The 18811-nt window shown below is 39.3% G+C and overlaps 2 protein-coding genes and 1 non-coding gene across 3 annotated transcripts; 2 read left to right on the forward strand and 1 right to left on the reverse strand.

Moving 5' to 3' along the window:
• Nucleotides 1-2854: 2854 nt before the first annotated feature.
• LOC140815068 (small nucleolar RNA R71) lies at nucleotides 2855-2961 on the forward strand. The gene has a single exon (XR_012114252.1). It is a non-coding gene; the product is annotated as a small nucleolar RNA R71 (small nucleolar RNA).
• A 3786-nt stretch (nucleotides 2962-6747) lies between these two features.
• Nucleotides 6748-9985, forward strand: LOC140804563 (uncharacterized). The gene is made up of 2 exons (XM_073160614.1): nucleotides 6748-8428; nucleotides 8901-9985. Exons 1-2 carry the CDS (start codon nucleotides 6748-6750, stop codon nucleotides 9983-9985), a joined length of 2766 nt encoding a protein of 921 aa, XP_073016715.1.
• A 3544-nt stretch (nucleotides 9986-13529) lies between these two features.
• Nucleotides 13530-17115, reverse strand: LOC140804575 (uncharacterized). Its single transcript, XM_073160627.1, has 5 exons — nucleotides 15784-17115; nucleotides 15595-15678; nucleotides 15141-15441; nucleotides 13920-14768; nucleotides 13530-13831 (listed from the first exon to the last, which is right to left on the reverse strand). Exons 1-5 carry the CDS (start codon nucleotides 17113-17115, stop codon nucleotides 13530-13532), a joined length of 2868 nt encoding a protein of 955 aa, XP_073016728.1.
• Between the last annotated feature and the right edge of the window lie 1696 nt (nucleotides 17116-18811).

Genomic DNA, 18811 nt, shown 5'->3' on the forward strand with positions numbered 1-18811 from the left:
ATTAAACTCAACATCTTTCATCAACAAAGAGGATAAAGGCTTAGTAATTTTAGAAAAATCCTTAATAAAACGCCTATAAAAACCCGCATGGCCTAGGAAACTTCGAACTCCCTTTATCGATGAAGGTGGTGGTAGATTTTTGATCACTTCCACCTTGGCCTTGTCGACCTCGATTCCATTCTCCGATACTTTGTGTCCTAACACAATCCCCTCTTGCACCATGAAGTGACATTTCTCCCAATTTAACACCAAATTGCTCTCTTCACATCTAATGAGCACCAAATTCAAATTTTTTAAACATTCATCAAATGAAGAGCCAAAAATAGAGAAATCATCCATAAAAACTTCAAGAAAATTCTCAATCATGTCATGAAAAATAGCGGTCATGCATCTTTGAAATGTAGCAGGTGCATTGCATAGACCAAAGGGCATACGCCTAAACGCAAAAGTACCATAAGGGCAAGTGAAAGTAGTTTTCTCTTGGTCCTCGGGTGCAATTGTGATTTGGTTGTATCCCGAATATCCATCCAAAAAACAGTAAAATTCATGACCGGCTAATCGTTCAATCATTTAATCAATAAATGGCAAGGGGAAGTGATCTTTACGGGTTGCATCATTTAATTTCCTATAATCCATGCACACACGCCAACCCGTAACGATTCTAGTGGGAATCAACTCATTTTTTTCATTGGTAATAACAGTAATCCCACCCTTTTTAGGCACACATTGTACAGGACTTACCCACGCACTATCAGAGATAGGATAGATAATACCTGCGTCCAGAAGTTTGATCGTTTCAGCTTTTACTACCTCTTGCATCTTTGGATTGAGTCTCCTTTGTGGTTGTGCTAGAGGTGAGTACTTATCCTCCATTAGGATTTTGTGCATGCAGATCGAAGGACTTATCCCCTTGATGTCCGAAACTTTCCAAGCGAATGCTCCTCTATGCTCCTTAAGGACTCCCAAGAGCTTACTCTCCATATCATCTGTCAAAGAAGAGGAAATAATAACAGGCAGTTTATTATTTTCTCCTAAATATACGTACTTGAGATGTGGAGGTAGTGGTTTGAGCTCCAAAGTAGGTGGCTCCTCTAGGCTTGACTTTTGAGGCATTAAATCTTTTCTATCCCCCAATTCCTCTAGTCGAAGCCTCACTTGCTTTCTCCAAGGTGGAATGGCATTCAAATGAGCTACCATCTCCATCCTTTCCTCGTCCATCTCGTCCTCCTGTTTTTCAGTAGTGAGAGTAGCCTCCAATGGCTCTTGCAATCCATCCTGCACAAAATCACAAACAAGAGAATCTAAGACATCAACGCGAAAACAACTATCATCGTGCATTGTGTGCTTGAGAGTATTAAAGACATCAAAAATAATTTCTTCTTCTCCAACTCTCAGTCTCAATTTTCCCTCGTCAACATCGATCAGTGCTTTCCCTGTAGCCAGAAATGGTCTCCCTAGGATTAAAGGCATCTCCAAATCTTCCTCCATATCAAGTACTACAAAATCTGCAGGAAAAATAAACTTATCCACTTTCACCAAGACATCTTCGATAATCCCACGTGGATACTTGACAGATCTGTCAGCCAGCTGCAATGACATCCTAGTTGGCTTGGGTTCACCCAATCCCAGTCTCCTAAACACAGAATAAGGCATCAAATTAATACTCGCACCAAGATCACATAGAGCTTTATGAAAATTAATATCACCAATAATGCAAGGTATAGAGAAACTCCCTGGATCTTTTTGCTTAGGAGGCATCCTATTTTGAACTAAAGCGGAGCAATTTTCAGTCAAGTTCACAGTCATATGATCTTCTAGCTTCCGCTTGTTTGCTAAGATATCTTTCAAGAATTTTGCATAACTTGGCATATTCAGTAAAGCATCAGCAAAAGGAATGTTAATATGCAATTTTTTGAATATCTCAAGAAATTTACCAAATTGTGCATCTAACTTAGCTTTTTTCAGTGCTGCAGGAAAAGGTGGGGGGATAACAATTTTACTCGGTGCAATAGGTGTAAAAGTAGAGTTAGAAGACTTACCTCCTTGTTGTTCCACCTCATCCTCACCTTGCTTGTTCTTTTCCTCCTAAGACTCAAGTGCCTTTCCACTGCGCAATTCCACAGCTTTCACATGCTCTCTCGGGTTAGTCTCCGTGTTGCTTGGCAAAGTTCCTTGCTCCCTATTAGCAATTAACTTAGCCAATTGTCCAATTTGATTCTCTAACCCTTTTATGGATGCATCCTGATTCTGAAATCTCGTCTCGGTTGCAGAAATAAATTTAGTCATCATTTGCTCTAAATTTGACTTCTCCTCCCTAGGCGGTTCTGGCTTGAATCCTTGGTGCATCCCATGTGGTGGACCTCTTTGTTGGCGGTTTTGGTTGTTTTGACCTCCCCACGAAAAGTTTGGGTGATTCCTCCATCCCGGATTATAGGAGTTTGAATAAGGGTCATTTCTAGGACGGTTCTGGAATCCCACGTGTTTTGCTCCCTCAGGTACATAGAATGGATTGCCATCTTGGCAATCTTGCACGTCATGCTCACCTCCACACTTATCACAGAAAATCTCTTGCAGACGCATAGCTGACCCACTCGCATTCATCCCATCAATCTTTCTATTCAGAGCCTCCAACTGTGCTGACACCGCAGATAAATCATCAACTTGATTAACCCCAGCACCTCGTCTCTGCCTATCAGAATGAGGATGATAGCTACTGGCAGCCATCTCCTCCAATAATTCATATCCTTCCTCAGCCGTTTTTCTCAACAAGTTACCACAGGCAGCAGCATCTATCATGGTACGGTTAGGAGTAAGCAGACCATAATAAAAAGTTTGAACCACTAACCCAAGAGGTAGCTCATGGTGTGGACATCTCCTCAACAAATCCTTGTATCGCTCCCACGCCTCGTAAAGTGACTCAAGCTCATATTGAGCAAAAGTAGTAATGTCAGCTCTAAATTTCATAGTCTTCGACGGAGGAAAGTACTTGGTCAGGAATGCCTTTGCCATATCTTCCCACGTAGTGATAGACCCTACAGGTAAACAGTTTAACCAAGACTTAGCTTTTTCTCTTAGTGAAAATGGAAATAAACGCAAACGAACAGCATCATCAGATACGCCATTAAATTTAAATGTATCACAAATTTCAAGAAAGTCAGCTATATGAGAATTAGGGTCATCAAGTGCACTTCCCCCAAATTGAACAGTGTTTTGGATCATCTGAATGATAGCTGGCTTGATCTCGAATTGATTCGCCCGGATGATTGGCCTTACGATGCTTGGACGTGCTCCATCAAGAGACGGCTGTGCATAATCCATCATCGGTACACGGCGTGGCATCTCAATCCGTCTCTCATTTTGGCGCTCCTCCTCCTGCTCTTGTTCGTGCCTCTCCATTTGTTCCTTGAGTCTTTGCTGTTGTCTTCGGCGTCTAGCAGTGCGTTCGATCTCAGGGTCAAACGGCTCAAGCTTAGACTCGAATGATCTTCGCATGCACCTCAAGAGAATTCTGCAATAAAATGAGAGTATCAAATAACAATAAAATTAAGAATACTAAAGAATTTAAATGAGAAATAAGAAAATTGTGAATCAACAGTCCCCGGCAACGGCGCCAAAAACTTGATCGAGCAAAACTTGCACAGTGAATGGTCCCAAAATTTGTTTTATATATGAAAGCTCGATTTAAATATCGCAAGTGCACGATAGTCAAGTTATAATAAACGTACGTGAATACGAGTATCGTTCCACAGGGACTGCGTTACAATATTTTTTATTCTCAATTAAAATTTCTTTAGCAACGATAAAGTGGTTTGGTAATTAAACTAATGTAAATCAAATAACTAAAAGAATTAAAGCGCAAAGAGAATGTATGCAATAATGCAATGATTAAGTTGGATTAAATCAAATGAAAGATGAATTTGTTGGGAATTATCAGTTCACCTACCACTCGTGTTTTAATAATTACCCTCGACTCTTACTCGTGCATTCGACGGAATTCCCTAGACTAATCAATATACTCTTTCGAGCTATATTAACACTAATCATAAACATGCAGTAATCAAGTGTCCTCAATTATTTAACAGTTTAAGATCGCCTTACGTTCTATGGAATCCTCTAGCTTTTATCCGGGTGAACTATTACTATCGACACGTACCCAATTCCGTATGTCTACTAAAATTGTAAGTCCATGGTTTATACTATGCGATCCTATTGTTAATTAGTCTGTCGAAATCGTTAACAACATGCAATAATCAAAGGAAGATAGCTAGGCTTCGCTTGAAACAAGAAATAACAATAGCATAAACAAATCACTTGAAAAAACGTCAAGAAATAATGTTAAACAACGAGTACGGGTAGGATCCCCTCAAATCCCAACAAATCTAGAGTTTAGCCAACCAAATTCATACTAAAAATCAACAATCTATGCAAGAGAATAAAATACTGAATAATAAAATACTAAATATGACGATGGAAGATGGCTGCGACGCTTGGACTTCTCGAGTTCTTCGAAAGTCTTCCTTACTCCTAGCCTTCTCTCCCAGAAAAAATGATGAAAATATGATGAATAATCCTCAAAGAGGCGCCCAATCTCGTGTATTAGGTTAGTGGTCTTGGATAGAGTCCATGAAAATATAAACAAATCTCGCAGAATCTTGCTGGATCGCGTGACTCGCTAGGGCGGTAGGTTTTGACCGCTGGGGCGAGTGACTCTCGAATAAAAATCTTTAGCCTTCTCTCTAGTCTTGCTGGGGCGGCCACTTTTGACCGCCCGAGCGAGAGATCTTCTGTTAAATTCTCTTGTCCAGGCTAGCAGTCTCGCTGGGGCGGTCAGTTTTGACCGCCCTAGCGAGAGGTCTTCTGTTCGAAATCCTCGGTAAGACTAGAATGCTCGCTGGGGCGGTCAGTTTTGACCGCCCTAGCGAGGCTTCTTCGTTGTTGTGCCCATTTTCTGCCATATTTGGTTCCATTCCTACAAAATACCACAAAACACACGAGATCAGTCATATGCTAAATAATGCAAACAAAATGCAAGAATAAACTAAAACAAACTAATATGATGTATGAATGCGACTCGAAACCAACACTAAAAACACGTAAAAACGAGTCCTATCATGTACGTTTCGCTTCCGCTAATAAAGTTCTTTAATAGTTCGTATTACTGCCTGTGATACTTCTAAAGAGACATAATTCTCTTATGAGGTATTACTAGGGATTGTGGCACTCCTTGAGGTCTAGTTTCAAGACAGGGTGCCACAGAGGTGGTATCAGAGCCGCATCAGGCTAGGATAGGTTACCTAGAAATGTTTTAAAAAAAAAAAATCTTTTAATATATGCTCATTACTAATCATTGTTTCCATAAATTTATTAATTTATCACAGGATGTCCGACTCTATCAGTAGCCAGGGAGATCATTTAAACACTATTTATGTCCGTACAGATTCTCCGACCTTGACTTTCACACCTGGAGATCGAGGTTTATCATATTATCCTGACCATGTTACTCTTCAGATTGCTGAGGATCGTGATAGAGTGAGGGTCGCTAGGGCGACTGATCGAGTCTTTTTTGAAGAGGAGATTTATCGTTTAACCCGAGAGAATCAAGACATGAGGAACCAGTTAGCTATTTATAGATGGCACATTGATGCTATGGGGATTACGGAGTATTATCCCAATCCTTTGGAGGATGCACTGATGAGACAGATTCCACCCTATAGGGGTGACATAGGTCGAGCGGTGTATGAGAGAGATAGGATGATCTTGAGCCTTTCTGAGTTACACGGGTTTGTTGATCGAGAGGTGAGAGCCCTGCAGAGAGCAGAGTATTACTCTGAGATTCATTTTGACTATATTCTTACTCAGGTTTGTACTATGTTCGACTATGCTATTTATGGGTTAGAGCCAGTGTTAGCAAGGATTACCAGCCTTCGAGATGGAGCGGGACCTAGCAACATTCCTACCGAGCACCCACCAGTTGATCCACCAGTCATCCCATTTGCTGCCCCACCAGTTGATCCACCAGTCATTCCATTTGCTGCCCCACCAGTTGATCCACCACCAGCCATTCCATTTGCTGACCCACCAGTTGTTCCTCTCTATGATCTACCAGGTCTTCCACTTCAGGAGCCCGAGTTACCCCCATTACCACCAGCTTTAGAGGAGGATGGGTGGCTTACAGACCCCGAGTACGAGTCTGACCCTGAGGAGTTTCCTGAGGAGCTGCCATTGATAGTGCAGCTAGGACCATTTTGGGGAGAGGACCCTTTACCTTTGCTTGGAGACATTGCTGATGAGGTTGTCATCGAGATATCAGATGATGAGGTTGCATCCGTCGCTGAGTCGGCTGTTACCACTGAGGAGTTGTCCTAGACTTTGATTATTAGTTGTATTGTTTTCATGGGGAAAAAAAAATCATCACCTTTTGTTAATGATATCTCATATCGGTAGGTCTAGTAAATTATTTGACATGATAACTTTTCTGACTGGATGGTAAACTCTTTAGTAGTTATCGATTTTCTCTATATATGATGACTGCTTTTGTGGTACGATAATTATATCGTGGTATGTGTTATTGATTAGCTTAAACTGTTATGTCACAAATTCTTATTTATGAAAGAAAATTCCTACTATAGCAACTTCATGGCATCTTCGAATGGAAGCAACCAAGCAAGGAGCCAAGAAGAGCAAAATCATCAGCGTAGAGAGGAGCGCATACCACAATAAGAACCTAATCCTCACCATATACTCGAAATGATGCAACAATTCTTTCAGTATTGCAAGAATCCACCAAGGAACCAGGATACGGGCGATCGGACCTTTGAACGTTTCCTTCGATTCAATCCTCCAAGGTTCCAAGGGACCCCAGATGCAACCCAAGCTGAGTCTTGGCTGACCAAGATCAAAAAGATATTTTCCGTTCATAACTTCTCTGATGAACAAAAAATAAATCTATCTACCTACCAATTCGAGGATGCTGCATACAATTGGTGGAGAGTCACAGATCATCAGTGGAACCGAAACAATACCCCCAGAACATTGGAGAACTTCACAAAAGAATTCGAAGGAAAATATATTACCCAAGTTGTACGAAACGCTCGAGAAAGGGAGTTTATGGATCTGGTTCAAGGATCTATGACAGTAGCTCAGTATGAGGCTGAGTTTCACCGCTTAATCCACTATGCCCCTCAATTCATGGAAGACGAACCAAGGAAAACGAGAAAGTTCGTAGAAGGGTTAAAACTAGAGATCCGTTGGTCAACGCTATCCTCTGAAATAACCGATTATAATATCGCAGTCAACCAGGCTCTACGAGTGGAATCAGAAATCAAAACACTCCTTAAGAGAGAAGAAGAAGAAAAAAGATCGCGTAACCCCAATTTCCCTGAAAATAACCAAAAGAAGAGGAGATATGGAAACGAGATTCAGCAAGGCAAGAAAGAAGGACCATCAAAACAAAATTTTCAAGGAGGAACTAACAAGCAAAGATGTGGATACTGTGGGTTAGGCAATCACAACGAAGACAAATGCTGGAGAAAGAATGGGAAATGCTTGGTTTGTGGAAGTGATCAACACCGTATTCAAGAATGTCCACAAAAATATCGGCCTTTACCAGCTCCAGCTACTCAAAAACGGAAGATTCCAGCCAGAGTTTTTGCACTCACAGGAAATGAAGACGATATCGATCCCACTGCTGTAGTTGAAGGTACAATTCTTCTGCTTTCAAAAACTGGAAAAGTTTTATTTGATCCTGGAGCGACACACTCCTTTGTTTCTAGCACTTTTGTTCACCATCTAGAGACACCATCTGTAAAGCTACCATATATCATGGAAGTTAGTTCACCAATGGGAGATAAGTTACTTAGTGAAGTTCTTTACAAAGACTGTCCTCTAGAAATTGATGGGGAAACATATATGGCCGATTTAATTGACCTCCCTATTCAAGGTTATGATGTCATATTAGGGATGGATTGGTTGTTTAGACACCAGGAACAATTAGATTGTTACTCCAAAAAGGTAAAACTCTCAAATTTGGGAAACAGAAAGTTTGGAAACCACAAGGAGGAGTCTTTCCCCGTAACATCAATATCTGCCAAAGAAGCCCGGACAATAATTAATAAGGGAGGGAAAGGATTTCTAGCTTATCTGATCAATAAGCCACACGATCAAATTAAGGTATCTGAAATCTCTGTTGTTCAAAACTTTCCCGAGGTTTTTCCGGAAGAAATAAATTCCTTGCCACCGCAAAGAGAGGTTGAGTTCTCCATCGAGCTCTCACCCGGAGCTACGCCCAAGTCCAAGACCCCATACCGAATGGCACCTGCAGAATTAAAAGAATTGAAGATCCAAATACAAGAGCTTGTTGACAGAAAATACATACAACCCAGCACATCACCATGGGGAGCCCCGGTGTTGTTCGTAAAGAAAAAAGATGGTACGCTAAGGCTATGCATCGACTATCGAGATCTAAATAATGTGACTGTAAAAAAAACAAGTATCCACTGCCGCGAATTGACGAATTGTTCGATGCACTCCAAGGATCCAAAGTTTATTCAAAGTTAGACCTAAGACAAGGATACTACCAGCTGCGAATCCGAGAAGAAGATATACCCAAGACCGCTTTTAACACTCGGTATGGCCATTACGAATTTGTAGTAATGCCGTTCGGACTAACAAATGCGCCAGCTGCTTTCATGGATCTGATGCATCGAGTCTTCCAACCATATTTAGACAATTCGTAGTCATTTTCATTGACGACATCCTTGTTTACTCCAAAAGCAAGGAAGAGCACGCACATCATCTAAGAACAGTTCTTCAGACACTAAAAGAAAATCAATTGTATGCAAAACTCAGCAATTGCGAGTTCAGGTTGGAAAAGGTGTCATTCTTAGGTCACATAATTTCAGGGAGTGGTCTTGAAGTGGATCCTTCAAAAATAGAAGCAATAATGCCGTGGAGACAACCAAGCAATGTAACCGAAGTTCGAAGCTTTCTTGGCTTAGCAGGATACTATCGTAGATTCATCCAAGACTTTGCGAAAATTGCAGCCCCACTAACCCAACTTACTCGCAAGGATAATGCATTCCAATGGAACCAAAGGTGTGAAGAAAGCTTTCAGGTACTAAAAAAGATGCTTACTAGCGCCCCAGTCTTAACCATACCAGAAGGAACAGAAGGGTTCACGGTTTACACTGATGCCTCCAAAGAAGGATTGGGCTGTGTATTGATGCAAAATGGGAAGGTCGTTGCCTATGCTTCAAGGAAGTTAAAGATTCATGAGATTAACTATCCGACTCATGATTTGGAGTTGGGTGCAATAGTATTTGCCCTAGCAAAATGGCGGCATTATTTATACGGTGCGACCTTTGACATTTATACTGACCACAAGAGTTTGAAATATTTATTTACTCAAAATGAGTTAAATACGAGGCAACTTCGGTGGATGGAATTCCTAGAAGATTATGATTGCTCTATACTATACCATCCGGGGAAGGCCAACGTGGTGGCAGATGCTTTGAGTAGAGCTAGTATAGCCCATCTTGGAGGAAGAGAAACTAACCAAGTCAAGTCAAAAAACTTGTTACACATACTTTCACGTGGTCATCTAGCAGGACTAAGAGTCGAACCAGAATTCAACACCAGAATCAAGCAAAGTCAGGACATTGATCCCGATGTAATTAAGCTGAAAAAGACCAAAGGAGGGCAAGATTCTAATTTCACCACCAACCCTCAGGGTATATTTTGCTATCGTAAACGAATTTGTGTACCCGTCTCATTAAAAGAGGAAGTTTTGGAAGAAGCTCATAGATCTCGATTCACCAACCATCCTGGAGGAGCCAAAATGTACCAAGACTTAAAACAAAACTTTTGGTGGAAAGGCATGAAACGAGATGTTGCAGATTTCGTAAAGAAATGCCTTACATGTCAATTGGTGAAGGCAGAACATCAAAGACCATCAGGACTTTTACAACCTCTTCCCATTCCTGAGTGAAAATGGGATCATGTAACCATGGATTTTGTGTTAGGGTTACCTCTTATGAAAGGAGGCTTTGATAGTATCTGGGTTGTGGTGGACCGTTTAACAAAATCCGCTCACTTCATTCTAGTGAGTAGTAAATATGGAGTGGAAAAACTAGCTGGTCTATACCAAAAAGAAATCATTCGTTTGCACGGGATACCCTCAACAATTGTTTCAGACCGAGATCCAAAATTTACCTCCAGATTGTGGAAGAAGCTTCAGGAATGCCTTGGGACAAAGTTGAATTTCAGCACATCATCTCACCCTGAGACAGACGGACAATCTGAAAGAACTATCCAGACCTTGGAAGATATGCTCCGCACCTGTATTTTAGATTTTGGAGACAGCTGGGGAAATCATCTACCCCTTATAGAATTTGCATATAATAATAGCTACCAGGCTACAATTCAAATGGCTCCTTATGAAGCTTTATATGGACGAAAATGTCGTTCCCCTCTGAACTGGGATCTTGAAGAATGGCGGTGCACCAAAGATGGGAAAACTCGCTCCATAAAACCAGATATTATACAAGAAGCAATTGATAAAGTACAAGTCATCAAGCAAAGGATACAATCAGCTCAAAGTCGACAAAAGAGCTATGCTGACAAAAGAAGAAGGGACTTAGTATTTACTGTGGGAGACCAAGTGCTCCTCAAAATATCTCCCAGGAAAGGAATCCGAAGGGCAGGAAAAAAGGGAAAGTTACAACCTCGATTCGTAGGTCCCTTTGAAATTCTGAAAAGAAAAGGACCTACCGCATACCAACTCCAGCTGCCTGAAACACTATCTGGAATACATAACGTGTTTCATGTATCCCAATTAAGAAAATGCTTCACTGATTCAACACCCATTGAGGACCCTACTCATTTAACCCTAGAAGGAGATTTGACATACGAAGAACAACCTGTTCGGATACTTGACCAGAGAATCAAAGAACTTCGCAATAAACAAATTCAACTTGTCAAAGTACTCTGGAGGAACCAAAACATTGAGGAAGCCACTTGGGAAAAAGAAGAGGATATTAGACAACAATATCCAGAGCTATTCGAATCTGGAGACCAGATTCCTTGAAGGTGGGGAGATTGTAGCACCCCATAACTTAACTAGTATTTGCTTATATTATATTACTAAAATTTATTAATTATTATATTATATATATATGTATATATAAATGAATGAAATAACTAATATATTATATTTATTTATACACATTCATACATGCATACATACCTACACACCATCATCATGATTGCTTAACCAACACACCACCTCCCTTCTTGCCCAACCGGTGAGCAAGATTTGTTCATCATAGATTGGAGATGAGGCTTGATCATTGCCTATAAAATGCACCCTTCACTTCAAGAATTTCAAGAGTTCTCAGCCTAAATTTTCGAGTTTGAGGAGTGGGTCTAGTATAGGGTGGAGTGGTGAGAGTTTATAACTCAAAAAGTAAAGAAATGAGCCAAAAATATCTTTATATACCCAAAACCCTTCCAAAAATTCTATAAAAATTCCACAACACTCTCTACATACCCAGAAAGCTATCAGAGAAAGAGGTGTCGAAAAATCATCAACCGATTTTTCGTTAAAATTCAGAAACCGCTACTGTTCGGGAAGGGAATAGTGCCGGAAAACTCGTTTTTCAGGTACTGTTTTCACTCCCATTTTTCATACGTTTCTTGACCATATTTTACCTTAGTCCAAGCGTGAAAGTTGTTCACTGCATGTCATACTTCTCATTCATGTCTTTGGTTTCCCGGAATCGGCCTCGGAAATAGTATTTTCCGGCAGCCGAAGTCGGGGTGTGAGTATTACTAGTTTTTCCTTTTCTGGCACGTTTCGGCTGGGAATTTCAGAAAACTTATAACGTAAGAATTGTAGGAAATCAAATTTTACGTTTCCTGGAAAAAGGGTGGCCGCGCGTGGTGGCCGGAAGACCGGCCACGCGCCGCCGGAACCGGCGCGTGTACCACACGCGCCGGCGAAAAGTCGAAATTTCATTTTTCGTAGCATACTCTATATTATTCTATGCTACTGTACAAGTTTCGTAATTTTTGGATGAGTATTGCATTTACTGCGAATTTTTAAAGAGAAATACTATGATTTTCGGATATGATATGCTATCTAAATGATCATATATACCTTTTCTATAAATGTTCATAGCCTTCAATACTTGAAAAAATATATCATTTGTAGTAGCTATGAAGTTTTATAATTTTTTCGACTCACAAGTTATTTATTATGAATTTTGTGAGTTATATGTTAAATGTTATATATATCGATTGATGATAAAATAATTTCAAATATTATCTATTTTGAATTTTTTTCAGTTAATATTATAATTAGAGTTGTTATAGGAAATATTGTAATTTTTGGAGTCAAATATTAATTATTGTAAATTTTAAAGATAGTTTTGACTATTAGAAAATAATTTTTGGACAAAGAAATATTAAATAAATAAAATAATTTTTTTATGAACTTTTAGTCAACAAATAAAGTTTATAAAGTTATACTCTTTATTTAGGGATAATCTATATATAAAAGTGTTTACTATACTAATGATAATCATTGGTCAATAGGATTGACTTGAACTTGGAACTCTCCCTCTCATCTCTAGTAAGTCTCAAGGTGAGGAATTTACTTTTACCGTTCTTCCTATATAGCCTTTGGCATTTGGCCTGGAAATTATGATATGGCATATTATATTCTTTAACGATATTCACTACGGATTATTGATTTCTTACCCATGCGCATAAATTTTGTATCTTTGAATCGTGTTGATGCACATGAATTATGCTCCATCCTGAATGTCCTTTCTATCTGACTGACTTCTTATTCATGCCGGTACTACCTTTCCGAATTGATTCAATGCTTCAATGTATCATCCTCATTGTAATATCACTATACTAGAAGTGATTCTTATCAAGCTTCCACTGAATGAAGTTTTGGTTTAATCATCGAATAAATGAATGAATGACTGAATGATAAGGTGATTGACCAAAACAGAGCCCTGGACAACGGACTTTGGTCTGGAGATTGAGTCCATTGAACAACGTGACTTTGGTCCGGGTATATTAGTTCACTTGGCTCGTTATTCTTCACTAACCATTATCTTTGTGTACTCATATAACCGGATGTTTGATCCTTTTGTCTATTGTATCATTCTTTCGAATTTGAGTATCATATTTACCTTGATTTAATTCTCACTAAGTCCTTAAGACTTAACCTCTCTATTTTTCTTTATCTATTGTAATTTCCAGAGCCAGGTAACCAGGATTTGGATAAAGAAAGAAATGTCGATGCATGATCCGTCAGTTGTTGTATGGAATAAATTGCTGGAAAGCATAATAAGTCATTTAGTCTATGAGTCAGTTTGTTTGAAATGTTTATGTCATTGTCACTCTTACCATCTATGTTGTTTGAACATGTAAAACTTTATCGTAATTTACTAGTACTTGTACGTTTCGCTTCCGCTAATAAAGTTCTTTAATAGTTCGTATTACTGCCTGTGATACTTCTAAAGAGACATAATTCTCTTATGAGGTATTACTAGGGATTGTGGCACTCCTTGAGGTCTAGTTTCAAGACAGGGTGCCACATTAACATCCATAGGTGTTGTTCGTGGTTTGCACCCAAGAAGGCCGGTGTCAGTGAGCAGCTGCAAAGCATAGTGACATTGACAGATGTAAATTCCACGCTTTGATCTCGCAACTTCAATTCCAAGGAAGTATTTTAGATCACCTAAGTCTTTCAACTTGAACTGGTCATTAAGAAGTATCTTTAAGGCCCTAGCTTCTGCCTCATCATTGGTGGCTATAACTACATCATCAACGTACCAACAATGCTATGAATGCATCTTTATGAGTTCGGGTGAACAAAGAGTGATCAGCATGTGATTTGACAAAACCAATACGAAGCAAAGTTGAGGAGAACTTGGTATACCATTGTCGCGATGCTTGTTTGAGGCCGTATAAGGACTTATGTAACTTGCATACAACATGAGAAGGTAAGGACTCCCCCTTGATCTGATAACCAGGAGGTAAGGACATATATACCTCTTCAGAAAGATCACCATGCAAGAAGGCATTGATCACATCCAATTGCATGAGGTGCCAGCCATGTACAGCAGCTAAAGCTAACAAACTTTGAACGGTGACAAGCTTGGCAACAGGAGAAAATGTCTCAAAGTAGTCAATCCCTTCTTGTTGAGTATAGCATTTGGCCACCAAGCGAGATTTATAACGTTCTAAAGTCCCATCAGCCAAGAATTTTGCTTTATATACCCACTTACAACCCACAACACTCTTCCCAGGTGGCAAAGAAACAATGGTCCAAGTCCCATTGCATTCCAAGGCTTGCAGTTCATCCAACATGGCTTGACGCCACTCCAGAGAAACAACGGCTTGAGAGTATGATTGATGCTCAATGATAGTAGATATATTGTTGAAAAATGCTCTATAAGAAGAAGATAATCTGTGGTCATGAAACACATTCTTCAATGGGTAGTCAGTAGAAGAAGGAATTGGAGAATTGATAGTGAAGCAATGATAATCTCGCAGGTGAGATGGTTGAAGTGAATGTCTACCAGAACGAGTGGATGGAATATGTTTACCATGGGCAGAGGAGGGGATTGGTTCAAGCTGAGTTGGCAAGACATTATCACAAAAGAAGTCATTATTGGGCAGACTTTGACTCTCAAAGGAAAAGACACTCTCATGGAAAATGACATCACGAGATATGTATGTCTCATTTGTTTCTAGATTGAGGAGTTTATATTCTTTATAGCCAGAAGGATAACCAAGAAAAACTGATTTTATGGCCCGAGGAGAAAATTTGGTGCGTTGGCTCGACAGTGTGGAGCCATAACACAAACAACCAAAGGATTTGAGATGTGTGTAATTTGAGAGTTTATGACACAAAAACTCAAATGGAGATTTGTCACTCAAACGTGGAGAAGGAGTTTTGTTTATTAGATAAGTTGCAGTATTGATGCAATCGGTCCAATAGGATAAAGGAATGTGGGATTGAAACATCAAGGCGCATGCAACATTCAGAAGGTGTTGGTGATTGCGTCCCACAACAGAATTTTTTTGTGGACGTTCCACACAAGATTTATAGGAAATTATACCTTCTAATCTGAAGAACTCAGCAAAATTGAATTCATGGGCATTGTCTGATCTGACTGCCTTAATTTTGGTTCCAAATTGAGTGGAAACCAGCTTGTAAAAATCAGGAAAAATGGTTAGCACATCAGATTTTCTTTTCAGTAAATGAATCCAGGTAAATAGTGAATGATCATCAACAATAGTGAGGAAATACTTATATCTTTCGACACTTAATGGATAGAAGGGACCCCATGTATCAATGTGAACTAAATCAAAGGAAGCATCACGTATGGAATTATTTGAAAAGAATGGCAGTCTCTTTTGCTTGGACATATGACAAATGGAACAATCAAACAACTCATCATGTTTTATTGAATCAATACTTGAAATCTTTCCGATTACAGAGACTCTAGTAGAAGAGGGATAGCCCAAACGATAATGCCATAGTTTTTATTGAGTGAAGGAGACATTACAGACAGTTGGAGATAGACTTGATGGATCTAGAACATATAGGTTGCCAACTCGTTTACCTGTCCCAATCATCCTGCCCTTGGTAAGAACCTGAATGTGTCAAGAATCAGAAGAAAAAGACACAGAACAATGCATGTTTTTGGTTAATGCACTGATATAGATAAGATTAAAATGGAAAGCAGGAACACACAACACATCCTCAAGTATGAAGTCAGGGGACAAATGAACTGATCCTATATGTGTTGCTGGTGTATTGGAACTGTCTGGAAGAGTGACTTTAGAGGAAACAGGTGTCGATGTGTGATACATGGATAATGAGCAACAAATGTGGTGAGAAGCACCAGTGTCTGACACCCAATGTGTATGAATGTTAGAGAGGAGATTGAGGCATGAAGGAAATGTACCACTGAAACAAGAAACTGAAGCCTCACAATTCTCATGCTGCTGTGAATCTGAAGAAGAGCCACAGCCAATTTGAAGTTGAGAACTTAAGAATGCAATGAGCTGTTTACAATGTTCTGGACTCAATGCATCTCCAGCATGGTTCACAACCTTCTCAGGAAGACATGTTGCACCTCGAACTTGATTAACATGCATCTTAGTGTCAATCTGTTTAGTTTTGTGCCTCGGATGTTTCGGCGGATATCCATGTATCTTATAGCATTTATCCATAGTGTGACCTGGAATATTACATTGAGAACACACAGGCCTATTATCAATTTTGTTACCTCGTTCGTCCTTACCACCGAAAGTGCCTTTGACAGAAGCAATGTGAGGTGAATGAAAAGGCGTGAAGGATTTATTCATGGGTGAACTGAACACATCAGTGTGAATGGAGCGTTGTCTCTCCTCTTGCATGAATAATGAGAAAATTTTCGAGATGATAGGCAATGGATCCATCATAAGAATTTGAGCTCGATTTTGAGCATAAGACTCATTCAACCCCATTGGGAATTGCAAACTGCACTCCTGGTTGTGGTAGTTGATCCAATCCTTTGTAGCGCCACTCTTACACACTGAAACTGGTTGAAATTCTTTCAGCTCATCCCAAAGCGTTCTCTTGCACGTGTAGTATGTACTAACATCCATAGAGCCTTGCTGCAATCCATTTAGCAATTTCTTTATTTGAAAGATGCGAGGAGCATTACTCTGTTGAAAGCGATCTCGCAGATCGATCCAGGTCTCATGCGCCGTCGGGAAATACAGCAGACTATCAGCAATTTCGCGATTAGCAGAGTTCAAAATCCATGATATTACCATACTATTGCATCTCAACCAAGATCCGTACATAAGATCATCAGTAGGAGGTCGCGAGAAGCTACCGTCGACAAGTCCAAGTTTATTTTTGTCTATCAAAGCCATTGACATAGCACGATTCCAGGTATTATAATTCATACCTGTGAGAGCATGGGACACCAGATTCAATCCTGGATGATCACCATTGTGCAAATAGAACGGGCTGCTTGAATCTTCCACCGACACTCGAGCAGCAGCTTGATTATTCGAAGCTTGACCACCTTTGGCCATGGAAGAATTTGGTGCGGATTATTGCTCTGATACCATTTCAGATTTGTAATGAATTTGAATGAAACGAATTTTTCATAACCGTAATGCGGGAAAAATTACAAAGCTTAAGCTCCTAACTGGTATTTTATACTAAGCAAAGTTAAGCAAGTAAAATAGGAGGGAAACAGAAACGTGTTTACAAAAGCGTATATTACAAAAGCCCAATTCTAATACGAGGCTACTCAAGGCTTGGCTGTATCTTTGTGGCCTTCACACAACCTATTAATGAATATATAATTCAGTCTTCGGAAAATTAATCGACAAAATATACCATCCGAGAAGATCCTATATACGGTTTCTAGCTTATACATATCATCAACCACAATGCATCTACTCCTATGTATGTCGATATCATACTGAACCTCGCCATTTGATGACCCTCGTGGAGTCGATAAATGAGTCAAAGTCTAGCACTAGTACGTAGATCATCTATGTTGTCTCGGATCAAAATACTAATGATATAAAACCTTAACTGCAGACTAAACTACTCGATAAATAATAACCAATTGGAAAGTCGGATGGAAGGTTGTCCAGTGACTCATCATATGATCACACATCTGTATGATTGAATATCTCTACGCACATACCAATGAAACATGACCTATAACATCACATATATGTCTCGAAATAGAGTGACCAATGTATACCTTATTTTTTAATCAAAATTGGATAATCGTTTTTTTTCCCGACGAAATTAAGGTGTAAGACTTGTCATACAAAAGTACAAAACAAATGTTTTTTTTTTTTTGACTTTTACCCCATCATATATTGATATGAAGATTTAATTCCGTGGATTCATGAATGATTTCAACTTTTGTCAAATTTTTGTCTACCTTTTCCTGAACTAATAATGTTGCAAATCATTAATGAATCAAGTCTTAAAAATATTTTTTTAGAAAAAAATCATAAAGAAACTAAAGATTTGGAAAAAAAATATATTATCAGTATATAGTATACATATGATTTATGAGCTAAATTATTTATATATTATATTAAATAAACACCATGTGTATGTCTGCTAGTTTACGTGTAAAGATAAAGTTAAATCATTGGGATACTTTTGCACGCGTGTGGAGATTTTGTGTGTTTACACGAATGAATCAGTTGGAATATGTGAAAAAGTCGTTTAAAGATGAAAAAGTTAATTCTTTGATAGATTCGGATAAACATTAAATTATACAGTCACAAACACAAAACGTGGCAGTGGAGGTGTCACAAGGGGTTTTGTGAAAAAGTTGATTCCTTTTGATAGATTCGTAAAAACATTAAAGTATATAGTCACAAATCACAACACGTGGCAGTAGAGGTGTCACAAGGGGTTTTGTGTGACAAAGTGTGTAGTAGGTAGAGGGATGACAATGGGGTGGAGTTGGGTTTGTTATCTCCATCCTATTCTTCGAATTACATCCCTACCCCTATACCTGTCACGATCTTCGTTTTTTCGGGTTCGGGTTCGGTTCCCATTTCAAAAATATTAATGGGACAACACGGCGTGGGTACAGGGATTCCCCGCCCCGATCCCCGTTTCGAGTTTTCCCCGTGGGTCTCCAAATCCGTGGGAAAAATTGTCATCTCTAAGTAGGTGTTGGTGTTTAAATTTATGGAAAATAACTTTTTTAATCAGCCAATATTGTTTATTTTGAATTTTAGTTTATTA

The sequence above is a fragment of the Primulina eburnea genome, chromosome 1 (assembly GCF_022965805.1).
Source record: "Primulina eburnea isolate SZY01 chromosome 1, ASM2296580v1, whole genome shotgun sequence".
In the NCBI taxonomy this organism is placed as follows: domain Eukaryota; kingdom Viridiplantae; phylum Streptophyta; class Magnoliopsida; order Lamiales; family Gesneriaceae; genus Primulina; species Primulina eburnea.